Source organism: Xylocopa sonorina, chromosome 10 (assembly GCF_050948175.1).
Source record: "Xylocopa sonorina isolate GNS202 chromosome 10, iyXylSono1_principal, whole genome shotgun sequence".
Classification (NCBI taxonomy): Eukaryota; Metazoa; Arthropoda; class Insecta; order Hymenoptera; family Apidae; genus Xylocopa; species Xylocopa sonorina.
In genome coordinates, this window is record NC_135202.1 from 2,660,732 (window position 1) to 2,677,294 (window position 16,563).

The window sequence follows — 16,563 nt, forward strand, 5'->3', positions numbered from 1 at the left end:
AAGCATAAACGTCGCCGACACAAAGCGACGTAACAACCGTCTCTGTACATCGGTGTTGCAATATCGTTAATACCCCGATCGCGGTGGTCAGGAGGCCGATAAAAATCGTTCGTCTTCAGATATTTTTCACAAATGCCGGTTTATCTCGTCCGCCCGCGATTGGTCACCCGGAATCCTTCAATAAGCAGCTTTAATTCGCAATTCCTGGATTCTTGCTACTGAAATATTCTCTTCCTCGCACGATTGTTTATTTACCAAGGGATTATTATTGTGTCATTTCTATTTTAATCGCGGAGGTGTCACTACTTTGACTAGAACACATTAATTATCGATTATTATTTTATCGATCACAGTGTTGTTTAGAAAATGGCGCGTATTACGCGTAGATTGACAGAACGATGAAATAAAATTCAAATCGCTCCGAGTCGTGCCTTGTTTAATTAATATACTTTTTACGACCAGATACAGCAGAATTTCTTCCAAGTATCCAATTTGAAAAGAACTTGTTTTAAGAGATTGCAATAATCACGACGAAATTCGTGGAAAATATTTTAGGTACGTAATTATTTGCACGTGTAGAAAATTTCTTTCGTAACATTCTTTCGCGTCAAGTGGTTAGGCAGATGATAACAGTCTGGACTTATTATTTCCGTCGTTTCAGCGATAAAATGGACTCGTTTTAGCTATAAACGATGCTTTATCGCCTCAGATGCGACGCTCGCGGAGTTCGCGGCTTTCTAACGTGCGCAAACCGCAAACTTTAGTGTCCACTTCCTGCTCGTACGGAAGCGTTTTAGAAGGATGTATACTGTTGACAAGACAAATGCCACATCCTCCGTGGTTAAAGTAAGCCTACTTCCACTCGCGTTACTCCGCGATATTAAGCCGTTTGATTAACGTTAAAAGAATCACCTTCTTTCCTTTTACGCGAGAAAACAGAAAAATGATGCGCTTGACGATGTTCTATCATCGACTGAAACGAATCAACGCGTATCAACTTTTAACGCGTCAAGGTACGGAAAGACTCGAGAATCTAATCGGGTGATTTTAAGGATTCAATCATGCATAACCGAAATAAATCATGGGGCGCCGATGCAAGGACGAAGCGTGTATGTGCGGTAGCAACTTTCGAAGCAGGAGAAGCTCGTGGCATGATTTAAAAATGAATTCGATGACAGTGAATCGATCGCGCACTGGTTGGCTGGCTGGTTGGCTGGCTCGCTCACTTTTATGCTCACTTTTATGCTCACGTGCGAATGAAAAATTAAAGCATTCGTGTCAGATTTGACTAACGACCGTTGTTTATTATTCAAATTGCTGCTTGTCTTGACCATTCCGAATTCTCTGTGACGAATCGTATCGAGATGATGAAATACGTGTCCGTGGTCGATAATGTAAAGCCGGCCAATTTCCGATTTGGCCCTTAGAACGTTCAAGTGAAATGCAAGCGTGACGAATCGTGTTCGAATGATTAGAATATTTCTCGATATTAATCTTTATGTAGAAGCGAAGTTCACGTTAAATTACTCTTCTTTTTCCTTTAATATTCTTGTGCAATATGCATTTGGAAAAGAGAGAGGATTTGTTCTAGTTACGTGGACCACCCTGTACACACGCACACGCGCAACGTTCTACGCGAACGTGTCTGTGTTTCAGTAACAATAACAAAGTCTGGCAACCATCATATGACTGATTTTAACTACACTTTCCGATCATGTATTGATCAAAGAAAAAGTTTGCCTCGACAACGTTTGTCCTTTTATTTCTTCCTTTTGTTGCTCCGCTCGTTTGTCCAATTCCTTTCTCCCTTCCGATTCCCCTCTCTCGCTCTTTTTTTCCGCTATCGTATCTTTTGATGTACAAACTTGTTAAATATCGTTCGATACAAAGACTTGCGAAATGGAGACTCGTATGAAATTCGTCTGAAATGTCGTAAGGGATTCGAGGAAATATCGTTAAATAAAACAATTACATTAACTAACATAAACGATGGTTATCAGTTTCTACTTGGAGAGAGAGAGAGAGAGAGAGAGAGAGAGAGAGAGAGAGAGAGTGAGTAACAAGGAAAGCTTTCAATATTTCACATATATAATCGCTATATACAAATAAAGAATTTCTACTTTCAATTTATTTATATTACTTGTAATTTCTCGCGTTTTTAATTCAATATGAAATTACTAAATTTGACAACAGCTCCAGAAAGGCTAGTAAAAGAAATATTGAAAGGTAATATGATCGGTGAGGCTGTGTTGTCGCGTCGGAACGCGAACGACCGGTGGGACGATTGAAAAATCAGAATGTCGGCGCCAAAAATGTCTTCATCTTCGAAATGTACCGGCGCTAAAGGCGGGGGGAACGATAGGGCTGTAAAGTCCCGGTGTATAGCCCCGCGACTGAATGACTCGAACGGCTGGATCGCCATCGTGAACCCTACGAGTCTGTCACCCGAGCGAGAAGGTAAAAGGAATCGACGATGCGGATCGATCGTAAAAGCATCCTCGTCGGTACTCGCGACGCGCAACCGCCTTGTCGATAAATAGTTTAGCTTCTCTGCCCGCTCTGCACATGAACAGCTCGTGACGGCGAAACGATCGGTCAACTTTTAAGAACAGTGTCCGCAGTATAAAGGCAGGAAACGGTATGCGCGTGATAAAAGTAATGAGCAGCGTCGTTCGCAGGTTTACTCGTAGTGGGCCCACTTAACCGCGAGATCAGACTAGTAAAAGTAATCGCTACGCGAGTTCGGTAACGAGCACCCAGGATGACCACGAGCTCCAAGTTTTGTACCGCTCTCTCTCTCTCTCTCTCTCGCAACGAGCATCTCGAGTGTCTCTGTCGTTTTGAGTCAAAACGGTCCACCCTCGAGGATCGACGCCGATAAATCTTTTCCGTGTTCCGAATCCGTCGAAAGTATCGCGGGGCTGGGACCGTAGATGGGCAGTGTCGTGGAATAAAATCTGCATCTCGAGTAGCGCGTGCTCGCGAAACGATGGCAATAGAACCGGATTGTTGTAATTTCGAGAAGTTCCCGAGGTTCGGGTGCATCAATTTTGCAAAAATAATTTTCATTCGCCACGGTTTCGCGCGTCGCGTCCTCCCTCCGCGAGTGCCATCCCGGAGAAGCTCCGGAGCGCACACGGAGACGCTGCTTATGGGACGAAGACGGAAGGAAATTGTTATCGCTTCTCGACGCTACTTTCGTATTAGGGTAGAAGCTTTCCGAAATTTTTAGGAGCAAGAAAGGGCCCGACTACTACGTCGATTCAATTTGCCTAATGAACAACCGCCCGCTTCGGAGGAACGTTTCTGTCTACGGAACACAATAAAACGTGGCCCTCGTGACTCACTCTTCGAATCGATTCTGTACACGGCGTAAAACCGCGTCCGACGACGCAGTCGTCCGTAAACTTAACACGACGATTAAGCAAACTTCGAAATTTTTAACCGGTGTCTCCTTTTGTCCGCAGAACTCCATCAGGCACAACCTGTCGTTGCACAGCAGATTCATGCGGGTGCAGAACGAGGGCACGGGCAAGAGTTCCTGGTGGATGATAAACCGCGACGCGAAGCCAGGAAAGTCGCGCAGAAGGTAAATTGGGCCGTTCGTTTGACGAGAATCCGTAAAATAGCTGAACAGTGAACAGTGTCACGGACATTTCCGATGCCTCGCAGGGCGATAACCATGGAGACGAGCAAACTGGAGAAGCCGCGCGGACGGATGAGGAAGAAGATTCAGGCGTTAAGAAACGGAGGGTTGCAGCCCGACGCGACGCCCAGCCCTAGTAACAGCGTCAACGAGGGGTTGGATCTCTTCCCGGATAGCCCTATCCAACCTGGCAGCGGATTTCAGCTCTCACCTGAATACCGGTATGTCTTTCAACCGTATTCGAGTCGCGTTTACTTTATTTCGGATCCTATCGTAGCCTAAATACGATCGTAGCACCGTTTCCGCTTTATTACGAACCACTTAGCTGGGAATTATAACGAACGAACGTTTAATTTAGGTGTTGTTCGATGAGATTTCATCCCTCTCTGTTTGTTTTTTTTCTCACTTTCTCTCTCTCTCTCTCTCTCTCTCTCTCTCTCTCTCACTATCTCTCTCTCTCTCTCTCTTTCTCCTCCTCTATTCCTCCCGTCTCTTCAGAAAAAGATAAACTTATCCCCTAAAAGTAAAGTTCTATTTTTCTCTAATAGGAACATTCACTATAATGACAGAATTGACACGAGGTACGTATAATTGTTTGCCATGCAACGATTTTATTTTACCAGAGATTCAGCGAGACGCAATGTAGTTTACGTTCCGAAGCGGACTGTTCTCTTTCAGTTCCCGTTTCGAACTGCGTTTCGTTGCGAAGCTTTAAGAGATCGTAGAGCTTTCGAATTTTTTGAAACTTCAACCTCTTTCCATTCCGAATTGAACGTGACACGAATTATTGTAAATGTTTTTCCAAGCTGAGTGGTTAATCTTTCAATTGGATACCGCAATGTAAATTCCTTGATCCTTCGTTCAACGTATCGATACATAAAATGTATTGAAAAGTGGAAAATGTTACACTTTGGGATCTTTTGGAAAGAAATCGTCAATTTGACGCGTTGCGTGATGTGAAATAAATGATATCGCATTTATTTAAACGTAAATTACATTAGCGGTAATTCGGTTGGAAGGTTAATGCAATTTTATCTCGTGTAATTACTTGAAGTACTTCCACGTGAAAGGTATCGAACCAAATACAATAAAAAATCGACGTAGCAATGAATTCCTTTAAAACTATTACGCATTGCTTCTAAATAGTTTAGTTAGAATTTCTTTCGTATTAAATATACGTTACGTTGGTATAGTAGATGGTGAGAAGCATCGGCTTTAACGCGCGTACTATCAGCAGTCAATAAAAGGAAAACTGAAGTACTTTTCTTGTATGCTTTTGTACCGTGTAATTGCGCGCATAATGCACCACACTCGCTTACGTTTAGAAATTGCAGCATATGTGTGTGTACGTGTAGCGTAAGGACATAGCGTTTGTAGCCTGTGTCCCATATAATTTGTAGTTTAATATCTGCACATTTAAAATACATTTCAACTATTTTTTATTCGAGTCCTCGAACTTCGAGTAATGCATCATCCTGTGGTCGATTAAGTCCAATCCCGGCGATCCCTGGGAAACCGGAATGGACACCAACATACACACCTTCTTATAGCCCAGAACAATTAGGTACGCACTACGATTTCATATACGTTTCTCTCTCTTTATCTCTCTCTCTCTCTCTCTCTCTCTCTTACTCTCTCGCTCTCGCTCTCTTTCTTTTTTTCTATCGTAAACGTCCACTTAGTCTTTTCTCTCTTCTCTGTCGCACCGCATTTTTAATTATTATACACGCGCAGCATGTTTCGAAACGACGAAAGATTGGTGTACGCGAACGGCGGTCGGCTCAGCGCTCTATTTTACTACTTGATTATCGTTTCAGTAACTTTAGCCGATTCTTTTGCTAGTTTCAATCGCAACGCTGGTTAACTGTGCTTTTTTTTTGTTGTAACATCGAAGTGGGGGCCACGAGTTCGTATTCATGCGGAAATTTATTCGCGATAAAGGATCGTGCAAGTGCAAGTGTAAGTTCGATTAGATATTTACTGGAGAAAAAGGAAAATTTCATGAAATGCACGTACGCGAATAACAATAAAACTCGTGGGCCCTCGTTCGATACGGAACTGGTTGCGTTCCAATGTCGCTTGAAGCCGGAGCTCGGAAAAGCGGAACAGAGCATGAGACCGAGGCACCTTGTTACATCAGAGAAGTACAATTAACGTACGTTCTTTTCACCGTTCACGCGAACGTAGCCGGTAGCCTCGCGGAAACGATGAAACTGGAGCCCTACCAAATGTATCAGACGTCACCGCCTAGTCACCAGCAACAGACAGGACCGCCACCTTCTTATTACGAGGCCCAATATCAAAGGAGCAATAGCCTGTCAACGGGGTCGTCCTCTTTCGCTCTTCAGCCGACCCCGCAATCGGCGAATCAGCAGAGATGCCAGATTCACGGTCTGCAACCGTGCGCCTGTCAAATGGTGAGTGGAAAAACCTTCAAATCTTAAGTTTCTACCATTTTTCGATTATCGCTTCATCCGTTTTCGGTGTACGAAGGATCATTTTTAAACGTTGATTACACGGTTTCACTTCGAAGCATAATTCATGGATTCGTAATTGATCCGATCACGTTTTTAAGCGATTATGAATTATCTACCAGTCGAATCGTCTTGTTTTTCTTGTCCGCTTTCGGAAAACATCGATGTCTAATTTTCAACTCGTTATCGTACCAAAATAACCATCGGTTCTCCTCCTTTCTATGTAAAACATCAGAACTTGAGTCCAGTAGCGGGAATGTCGCCGTCCTACCAGCAGAGCGAGCCAAGTCCCACGGCATTAGGAAGTAATCAACAGCAAACCCTTCAGTACATAATGCAGACGCAACAATGCCAACAGACACAGCAACAACAGCAACAGCAACAACAGCAACAGCAGCAGCAGCAGCAACAACAACAGCCGCAAAGCGGCGCGACGGGTTCCAGGGCAGCGCAAACACCCACACCTTGCGGGCCGACACCCAGCACGATGATGGGCCAACTGATGGGTGCTCTCAACAATTCCACGCTCCTTGACGATTTGAACATTAACATCGAATCGTTGCACGGCGGTTTCGACTGCAACGTCGAGGAGGTATATAGATTCTTTATTCGAATTCAACGTTCGCGATAGCGCGCTGAAGGAACGAAAGAGACGCTCGCAATTTCAGGTAATCAAACACGAGCTGTCGATGGACGGAACGTTAGACTTCAACTTCCAACAAGGGGTGATGGGCACAGCCGCGATCCAAGTGAGCGACAGCAACGTCGGCCAGAACGGTGCCGTGTCCCAGAACAACGTGGTCGGCACGACAGCCGGAAACGCGCCCGCAGGAGTCTACGTGAGCACCAACGCGGCGACTCCTGCTGCACCTCCCTCGTGGGTTCACTAGCAGTGGACCCCACTGCCCTCGACACCCCCGTCGTCCTTGTCATCGTCGTTACTAGACGGACAGGAGAACTTCCACAGACCGTCCGAGGGACAGTTCATCGGTGAGTCTCAGTTTTCCTTACCTTTCACCGCGAGGAATTTTATACGGACCGCTTCGTGGAGATGCGCGTGGTAAATCTTAGTAATCTTTTCGTGGCTTTTAGACATTACTTTCATCATCTCACCGTGTAACGCGCTTTATTTTCGTTCGTATTTAATTGGAGAAATAGAAATAGTGCAATCGGCTTGTCCAATTTCACTGATATTTTGCATCGTCGAGACGTTTAAAAGAAGAATATTCGTTAATTTGAATCTTCTGCGTTAATGCAATGAACCGTGATTTAAGTAATTGCGTGTCCGAATACAGGAAATGAATGGATAATTTAATTGCTAACCTCGACCACTCGAGGATCGAAGTAGTTTGAAATTTAGATCGTAACAAGCTTTAAATATATACACGGAAAAGGATCAAACTTAAATTTTATACAAATAAAGGAAATAAATTAGTTGAGAAGGCCAACCGTTTTAGAATTTAATGAAAAGCTTAAAAGTTGCAATTGTATGAAACATTCCCAAATGATTGGAATGGAAAATCCCATGTATTTAGTGGGTACTATTAAAATCGAATCGACTTCGCGACGAATGAGACAGGCTTGAAGTCGGCCCAATAAAAATTCGCTACTGGCAACGAGAAAGGAGGAAGGTACACAGAAATATAGAGAGCACCGGTCCCGGATAACGTTTGATCGACGTAGATGTAAAATAATATTTACACAGTCGTGTCATAACAATGGCCCGCTGGTAGAGTATTTAATAAATCGTTTCCACGTATCGCTGCCCCTCGTTGTACGATCTATTCCGTACGTGCCGCCACATTTATATAGCACCGAATATCCACCGGCGTTTTGCCCGAAATCGGTATCGACTTGCTCGCAACAACGGTTGCATTTACCTGATCGTCGAATTATGCGGAAAATATTTGTGCGCGTTCACGGAAAAATGTGATAACGCGACTGCGTATTGTAATATTCGTTAATTTTTAGCCAACCTTTAATTAATCCTGCTACAAGTGCTTCGATTCTTCGGCAAAGGGTGGACTCTGTGAAAGCGCGTAAATAATTTGGAAACTCTGTTATGGTTCGGTAAAACGTCGATTTATCTCGAACCATAGCCAGGAGTTCGCTGGTAATTATGCTTCATTTATCGGCGATTACCGATCAAAAACGCGATACCTTCGGATGAGACTGGTTGAATGAGTGGAGCACGAAAAATTCCACGGATTTTGTAACCGAGTCCCCATCGACGAAAGTTCGTTGGAAAAAAAAAGAAAAAAAATAGAGGTAAAGAATTGTAATTCTGATTTGCGAATATCGAGCGCTAATAAGTTGATTCGCGTTAATCGGGCCGGTTTTAAACGAGCACCCGTATAATTCCGGAAATCATGACACATCGGGGGGCTTACGATCAACTCGGCCGCTTTTTATCCGGGACTCGTTCGCTGATTGCGCGTTGGAATTTGTCGCGATTTTGTTTTTGCTACCCCTTCGCGGGCAGGCACCATTTTAGTCCGTGTAACGCGCGAAAGGGGTAGAAAAATGCGGAATCCGTGTATCAACGGATAAAACGAAACGAATCTACGGTGGAGTGAAAAAGAGGGCTAAATTTCTCTGGGGACAGATTTCCTTGCAATATTTTCAAATTTTTAACTGTTAAACGGTATAATATATCATCAGGGTTACCGGCTAACGCGACCATTTCATTTTTATTACTGGAAAGCATCGCGGTGGATATTTTTCAGTGGAAATAATCTGAAAACCGCTCGTTGAAAATCGCTTATTCTATCTTCCCGTTTCATCGGAAAATTAGAAAGATCTTCACTTTCTATTTCTCCTTGCGATTGTAAGGCTGTAAAGGGATTGTAAAGGAAAAGAGGTAAGATAACACGATTCTGCCTCTTACCGCTCGACGACCACGCGTTAAAATAATTTCATTGGAACGCGTGCCGCCTTTTAATCCCAAGCAGACACAAGTGCGTGGTGTAATTATGACGTTCTATTCGTACTGGTGGATACCAGAACAATGTTTTCGAGTTGCAAAGTATCACGATGGAAAGTATTACAATTCTAGTTCGATACGTTACACTTAGGATAGCAACGTTCGCTCGCGCTATTCACATATGTTCGTCTCGTGCATTTCAAGAATTATTCGCGCGTAGTTAATTCCGAACACATGTACATCCGAATATAATATTGAGATAAAAATATTGAATTCGATGGAAGACCAAATAATGAAAGGATTAAAAACCGAATTATTCCCTCGATGTCGCTTATATTGCGAAACAGCTTTTAATTTAAACAGGATAATTTGGAATCGAAAAAAACGATCGCGATCAAATAATCTTATCTAAAAAAAAAAAAGAGAAAAAAATAGCGAAAAACTGTGGAACACTGTAGGGGGAAGAACATTCTTGCATAGAAATCATCTTTCTCAAGAATACGCTCGAACTGAAAAGTTCGCAGCTGGTATTTCATTCGTTGCGTTAATATTTTCCGCGGGTAACGACGAAACTGGAAACGCAATATGTACAAAGTTTTTCCTTGGTTGTGAAAAATTCTTGGCAATTCTAAGCGTTCAACATTTTAGGAATTCATTGAATCGCGAGGACCGGTGGTGCTATTCGACTGAGTAATATTAATGCATAGTGTATTAGGCGTTATTGAAATAACGCATTAATTCTCGGGCCCCGTTTAAAAGTTTCGCAATTTCGAGGCGCAGGCCGCGCGCTTTTCTAATGTAATACAATTCCCTCGACCGTTCCGATGTATACGCGAATTTACAATACTTGTTTAATGCATACGTTTACTTGGTAGCTGTATATGCAACGACTTGGACGCAACAAAAACACTCGCGGTTACAACTTGACGACTGAATGTTCCGAAGCTTTTGTTAATTAGAATGAAAGAGCAAATTCGATAGGGGAAGTTGACGTTATCGTTGCAGATTGTAAAACATATCGTACCGCTCCCATCGCCTCGGTTCCCGTCTGGAAAAATATGTTGATACGCAGAGTCGCGTACCGGCCACGGCCGGTTCGTTTTTCCAAACTCTTTGGTAAATTCGGCCAACCATGAGAGGCTACTTTGTTGCCTCTACGAACGTGGAATAGTATTTACACGGGCGAATATCGAGCCGGATAGATATTAGCTTTCAGCAAAATATTTTTCAGCAGCAGTGGACGTGACGAAAAAAACACACCCGCCTCCCTCCTGTTACGCACTGGCATATTAGCGCCTCCGGCGCCTCCTATAGTTTGTTCGATGTATGAAACGCGAATGCCGTTTCCCGTTAGTTCCGGATCGATGTTCTTTTTGCATTGTTCCTTTTTTGTTTTCCCGCTTTTGACTCCAACTTTATAACCATTCTCCGGGCTTAAAGCCCGTTGCCCACTTAACGGTACGCCGAGTGGATGCCATCGGAGTGCAACGTCGAGATATTCATCGCGTTTCACGCGGCTTACCTACGAATATCCACGATAGTCCCACTTGCATCGTATCCGCGTAGCGGCGCCCGCGAATTTCTAAGGTAACGGAACCGGTTTGATAGATCGGCGGTGGTAACGGAAATCGATAAAAATCGGCGACTCTTCGACGTGGGTAGGTGCTAGGGAGAAGAACACAGGGGTGGAAGGTGTGCAGACATTCAAGTGGAGCAAAAGGGAACCACTTAGCCGAAACTGCACGAGTCTGGAAGTCAGCAGCTATTCGGCAGACGTCACTGGCGCCAGCGGACTACCTTAAACCTCCCCTTTATACCCCTACCCCGTGCGCCGACAATCTCATTCCCCAAAAGCGTCGCAAGAATTATAAAGTTGGTGGAGGAGAGCTCCGGGGGACTTCTTCCCTCGCCGCCCACCCTTGTCAGGCAACCATCCCTTTCCACCGCGTCCTCCACCTACGCGCCACCTCGACCTACCGACTCCGTTTCTCACCCACCATCGTTCTCCCTCTCTCTCTCTCTTTACGTACCTCGCCCCCGAGGAGCCGCCCGCCGTTTCACCCACGAGTCGCGCGCCCTTCCGTCTTTCTCTTTTTCATCGGGACCGCGCTTTTTGCTCCCACCTCGAAAACTTTCCAGCGCGAGCGGAGAATCGGTTCGAGGTACGTTTTCGCGTGGAGTTTAAAGCCCGGGACCGTCGGCCGCGTTCAGTCCGAAATTTGTTCGCGCTGCACCGACGCAGGAAGTCGTTCAATTAGACTCATGTACCGTGTGATTATTTCGAAATAACGCTGTCGTTGTTCAATCCACGAGCGAAACTTCCAGCTCCGATGTCCCTTTAATGATCAACCGTTGCGTGCCGGTCTCTTCTTAGCTACCAAACCGGCGGAAAACGATCCTCCTTTTCGCTGGCGAAACTTTCGGACGATAATCCCTGGTAACTGGTCGACTTTGCAACGTCTTCTCATTCGATGCTTCTTATCGGGTTTCATTTCCAAATTCGTTTGCACCGCGCGTTTTTTTCGCCAGCAGGATGAGACCAAGGCAGGAGGCCAGGAATGAGCCACGCTAATATTTCTTTGAAACACCACGAAAGGATTGTCCAACTAGATTTCTACATCAAGGACGCCTTCTTAATTTAATTTGAAAAATAGTTAATTGCCTGTTCGATTCGACCTTCAAATTAATTTGATCCTCATTTGCGTTTAGAGTTACAAGACTTTGTAGCGTGATCTCTCATTCATAATTTTCTCTCTCTCTTTCGCACTGAATCTTTATACGGGGAATTACCGGCCACTCTAAGAACAGTCATTAGCAGCGTGAACACATACTGTCGTTAGAACGGGAGGTTATGCCTAATTAACTTGTCACGAGCTAGAAGTTACGAAACACCAGGTACGTTATACGTCGAACGAATTAATGCGGATTCTCGTTACACGTTTTGCACTTCTCTTTCAGCGAAACTATATATAACAATATAAGTATTATATAACATTTCTTCATTTTCTTGTTTTAAACCCGAATTTTTTTAGAAAAATTTTAAACAGAAATCCCTTGAATCGCCTGAATCGTGCGTCGTCGCCGAACGAATTCGCCGTTTATATATATGTAAACGAGCCTTTAAGGCACGCATCCTATAAAGCAATTACTGCTCAGCTCAGAAAGATTGCTGACGGTAACAATATACGAACAATAACTCAAGCTAACCGGTAGTTACGATAAAACTACGATCCAGCTCAGCCACTCGCCCCCTCGCCGGCCCCGGAGAAAAAACTTTTGATTTACTTCTGCGCAGTGTTCGGTCGGGTGTACAGGGTGAGCTCTGTTAACCCAGTTTTAAAGGTGGTGCAACGCGATACAGGCTCGTCGTCTCTGTATCGATCAAGTCGATCATGTTCCTCTTCCTGCCGTTCGAATAATTGCGCTGTCTTCGTTACAGGTTCCGTACGAATCGAAATTTGTATCGGGATACGCGAAACCTAAGAATTGAATAAGAAGATGAACGTTGAAAATCTTTCTAAATCCCGTTTGTACGCCTAACTCACGTTCTACACCGTGGCAGATCTTAGCTCGTACGAGTGTCCCTTTGAAAACGTCCGCCATTATAGGCCCCTCTTTCGTACCTGTTTCCCTGTCGCCTGTGGGAGTGGTACTCGAACCAGGCGACCTCGACAATTCTACCTTAATGCCAATGAGGAATGCCGGCAGATACGCATTCTTGCTGGCGGAAAATGTCGCGATCTGTCTGGCCTGGCAGGGAAAAAGCCTCGATTAACAAGGAAGAGGAACGGGAGGGAATGTCGAACGAGCGTGTATCAGGAAAAAAAAAAAGAGGTCATGGACCGGCTGCGGTCTCTTTTCGTTCTCTTTTTCTAATCACCCTGCTCTTTGCATTTTTTGCTGTTACATGTAGCTGTGTTCTGAACGAGAAATATGATTAAGGAAGCCGTCGTTGAGTATAAAAATGTTTCTTCGATACGTTTGTTCTTTCCTCTCAACTCCAATATCTCGGCAAACATTGGCTGCAGGCATTTGTTGTTATTCGCAATATTTCCGCAATATTCGATTCTCGATTTTGCCTTCTTCTGCTTTGAAAATTAAAGTTTCTGTAATTGTTCGTTTTACACACGCTCGACATCCGTATTTTTCAATCGCACCTGAAAGGTTTCACTCGATCCTCGATACGTTACTTCAACAACGTTCCGCGGTATTTTCCTCTCGGAATAGCAGTAAAGGAAACTGCGATAGTAGTGTGCAAAATTTGATGTTGAATTTCGTTAGGCAATTATAAATATCGTCGCGGTTAATCGTTAAAAATGAAAAACTAACGGCGGTTCGTTCGTCTGCGTGGTCGCCGTGACGACGACGTCCGAAGCGGTGAAAGAGGGAGGATCGAGGATCGGAGGGTGACGACGCGACGCTCGTACTCGCGAAGGGTGGCCGTGCTTGCGAGGTTGCCTAATCGAGCGTGCGTTTTCAATGAATTATTCAAGATCGAGCGTCTACTATAGTTGTTACGACCGGTCGTGCTTAACCGTTAGGCGTTTATTCTCATTATCCCCGCGTTCACGCCTCTCCGTTTACGTCGGGACGTGGATACGCGCGTCCACGTGTTTCACGTTCTTTCCGTTTCTATTTATCAACGTCCGTGCGACTTTTCTCGCGCGATTAATACCACGTCCTTCGATTCGACGTAGCCTTTATCCGCCGTAATATCACCCGAAGGACTTGGGTGTTTTATCGTTCACGCGTACACGCAACCGGCGATGAATTGCGGGCGTAATTGGCCTCCCCGATCGAGCATCGAAGTTCTCCCCATTTTCACCCCCCTGATATTAGCAAGTTTTAAATACTCGGCTAATTCGCAGGGTAACATTAATAGGATAGCGTCCACCTACATTTATAGAGGCGTCCGCTATGCTTAGAGGGTCAGAATTTGTATTGTACGTATCGACGTAGACACCGGCCGGGTTACATGAATAGCTTATTGCGAAAATAAAGCGGACGCGGTTATAATTGCAATAATCAGAGACGGGTAAATGCTGTTAGCCGCGGTCGCGGATTATTCTTCTCGACATCGATCGATCGCGCACAATCGTGAATCAGAGTTGCACCAGATGTGGAAATTTAAGCTTTCGTATACATAATTTAGCGTACGTATAAAATTATATCTACTTATTTTATTTATATAATAAAATTAATTAAAATTATCATTTATTTCGGCGTGTCCAGAATGATTGAAAAAATCAACGGTTTATACCCGTTTTTTCACTAAGTATGGTTTACCGCGGTCGTACTTAAAATTAGTCATTCAAATTTTGTAAAGTAAAGCCATTGTCTTGCAAATTGTTCCGTGTTCCTGCATTGTCGATAGAAACGAATAACAACATTATTAAACCAGAGTCGGAGATGATTCCACTTCGTATCGAGCGTTCGCCTCTTTAAAATATCGGCGGCGTCGCAACGTACCAGTTAAACTGGTTACCGCGAAACAAGCGGCAATTTCGACCGCGCCTCCGATAGAAATCGGACGTTTGCGTCGTATCAATTGGAACCATTCGAAGGACCGCTAACTACGTTTTGTAACGGACTATCGTGGCGGAATGGAAAACTGATCGAGTTGTAAAAATACAGGATAATATAATAAAAGGATCAGATTGGTGAACGGTGGTGAAGAGTGGCGGTGTCCTGATCGAAGGGCCGGGAATCAATTAATTCGTCCTTGGTGAAATCGCTGCGACGCGACGGGGCCAATAAATTTCTGCCACGATCTCACGGTTCGACCCCCGTCGAAGATAAAGTATGTCATCGTCGGCGATGCGAGTCGTGAGGGCCGATAGTCGCCGGAAAAGTTCTCGTTCTCGTGCGGCTACGAGCTGCTGCTGACCGAATATATAGGAGTGACGTGGCGCCGAGATGCGTATAAGAAGGGTAACACGAAATATCGTCGACCACGTTTTCGTGCCTCTTGCCCGCTGCCCGCTGCCCGCTTGCCGGCGCACATTGGCCTACTTTTCCGAAAGAGCACACCGGGCGCGATACGCGCGTGTAATCCACCAGTGGACAGCGGGATTTAAAGACGATGTGGCGGACCAAGTTTCACGATATCGAGATCGCCGATCGACCGATTCGATCACGATATACGAACGCTCGAATATTCTGGCCTCGATTGTAGGATAACTCGAATGCACCACCAGCTATTTTTTTTTCTTTTTATTTTAGTCGTCGATACCGAAATCTTTTCACCGAATTAGAGAGTGTACGAGGAACGCTAACGATTGACAAATTTTTGCGACCAACTTTTATCGACGACACAGCACCTTCTGACGAGATAAAAAAAAGAAATGTTCCCCAGCCCAGGCACAGAAACATGTTTTTTTCATCTGGCGTAGATGTGCTCGAACCGTCCGAGGCCGAAAGGTGACGGAGGAAAAGGTTTCCAGTTCGAGAAACTCGTATTCGCGCGTGTCTCTAGAGGCTCTACCAATATTAGAAAGACTGGACAGACGCGGTTATTGCTCGCCGAATTTCGGGATACAATTTCGAATGCAGGAATTGGTTGTGGTCGCGTGCAATGGATCCTCGATACCCTGTTTTTCAACTGCTTCGAGAAAGCTAGTAATCTTTTTAGTCAATGTTATTTTTACAATTCTGATTTGACGTGGGACGAAATATTGATAAATTTAATGCAAAGTTTTCGAATTGTTTGATTAGGTAGTTTGTGAAGTAGGTGCGAAAGTAAAGGAGTATCGTTTGCACTTATTCGTGGCATGTTTTGTTTTTTTAACACGTTCTACAATTTATCGCCTCTACTCGTGCAATAATTACGTAATTTATCGTAGCATTCTCTGGTATGTAACGTACTCCATTTAACGCTGTTGGAAAATTGCGCGTTCTTTTTTACGTGTTTAAAAATTCTGTTTGTTACTAGAGTACCTTGTTCAGCAATAGTAACACGAGTGTTGCTGATTTATCGCGTGTCTACTCGAGTTTAATTGTTACACTGTGTAAACCTACTACACGGTATAATTAAAAAGGGGCGAACGCGAAACAGCTGCGCGTACTTTTGAATTTAAATCTTTTAAATGTGAAACTTTTTAATTCGATGACTCTGAACAATGGTGTTGCGTTCGCTTCAAATGTTTTTGCGATTGTAAATCAAAATGTCGCCGGTCGTGGAGTTAAACTCGTGCACGCAATTCTAGTATATAAAATATTTTATTTTATTCGTTTGCGCACAGATAGCTGGAAAGTTTCGAGCGGGATCGCATTTTCATCGAGTATTGCGCCCATTTCCTCGATGTTACCTTTTTACGCTATTACACTGAAGAGTAATAATTATTATTTAATATAATAATAATAAATAAAATTTAATACGGGTACTTGGACCCACGTTATTTTTATCGTTAAATTCACCAGCGCTTAATTAGATCCTATTAGAAATTCTAATGCCGTCGTAGACCGGAGCGTCGACGCTTCACGCGACGAATAAAATAATTCTATCTCCCGTTAACTTGAAA

General features: G+C 44.1%; 1 protein-coding gene across 3 annotated transcripts in view; it reads left to right on the forward strand.

The window, feature by feature from the left end:
* Foxo (forkhead box, sub-group O) overlaps window positions 1-16,563 on the forward strand; it is a 347,741-nt gene that overhangs the window by 308,545 nt on the left and 22,633 nt on the right. For 2 of the 3 annotated variants that reach the window (XM_076902789.1, XM_076902788.1), the window contains 7 exons: window positions 3,468-3,589; window positions 3,673-3,867; window positions 4,195-4,227; window positions 5,095-5,210; window positions 5,834-6,063; window positions 6,356-6,712; window positions 6,789-7,110. In XM_076902789.1, the coding sequence (XP_076758904.1) occupies window positions 3,468-3,589; window positions 3,673-3,867; window positions 4,195-4,227; window positions 5,095-5,210; window positions 5,834-6,063; window positions 6,356-6,712; window positions 6,789-7,010 (1,275 nt within the window). In that variant the 3' untranslated portion in view covers window positions 7,011-7,110. The remainder of the gene's footprint in view (window positions 1-3,467; window positions 3,590-3,672; window positions 3,868-4,194; window positions 4,228-5,094; window positions 5,211-5,833; window positions 6,064-6,355; window positions 6,713-6,788; window positions 7,111-16,563) is intronic. The other variant, XM_076902790.1, reaches the window with a different exon arrangement.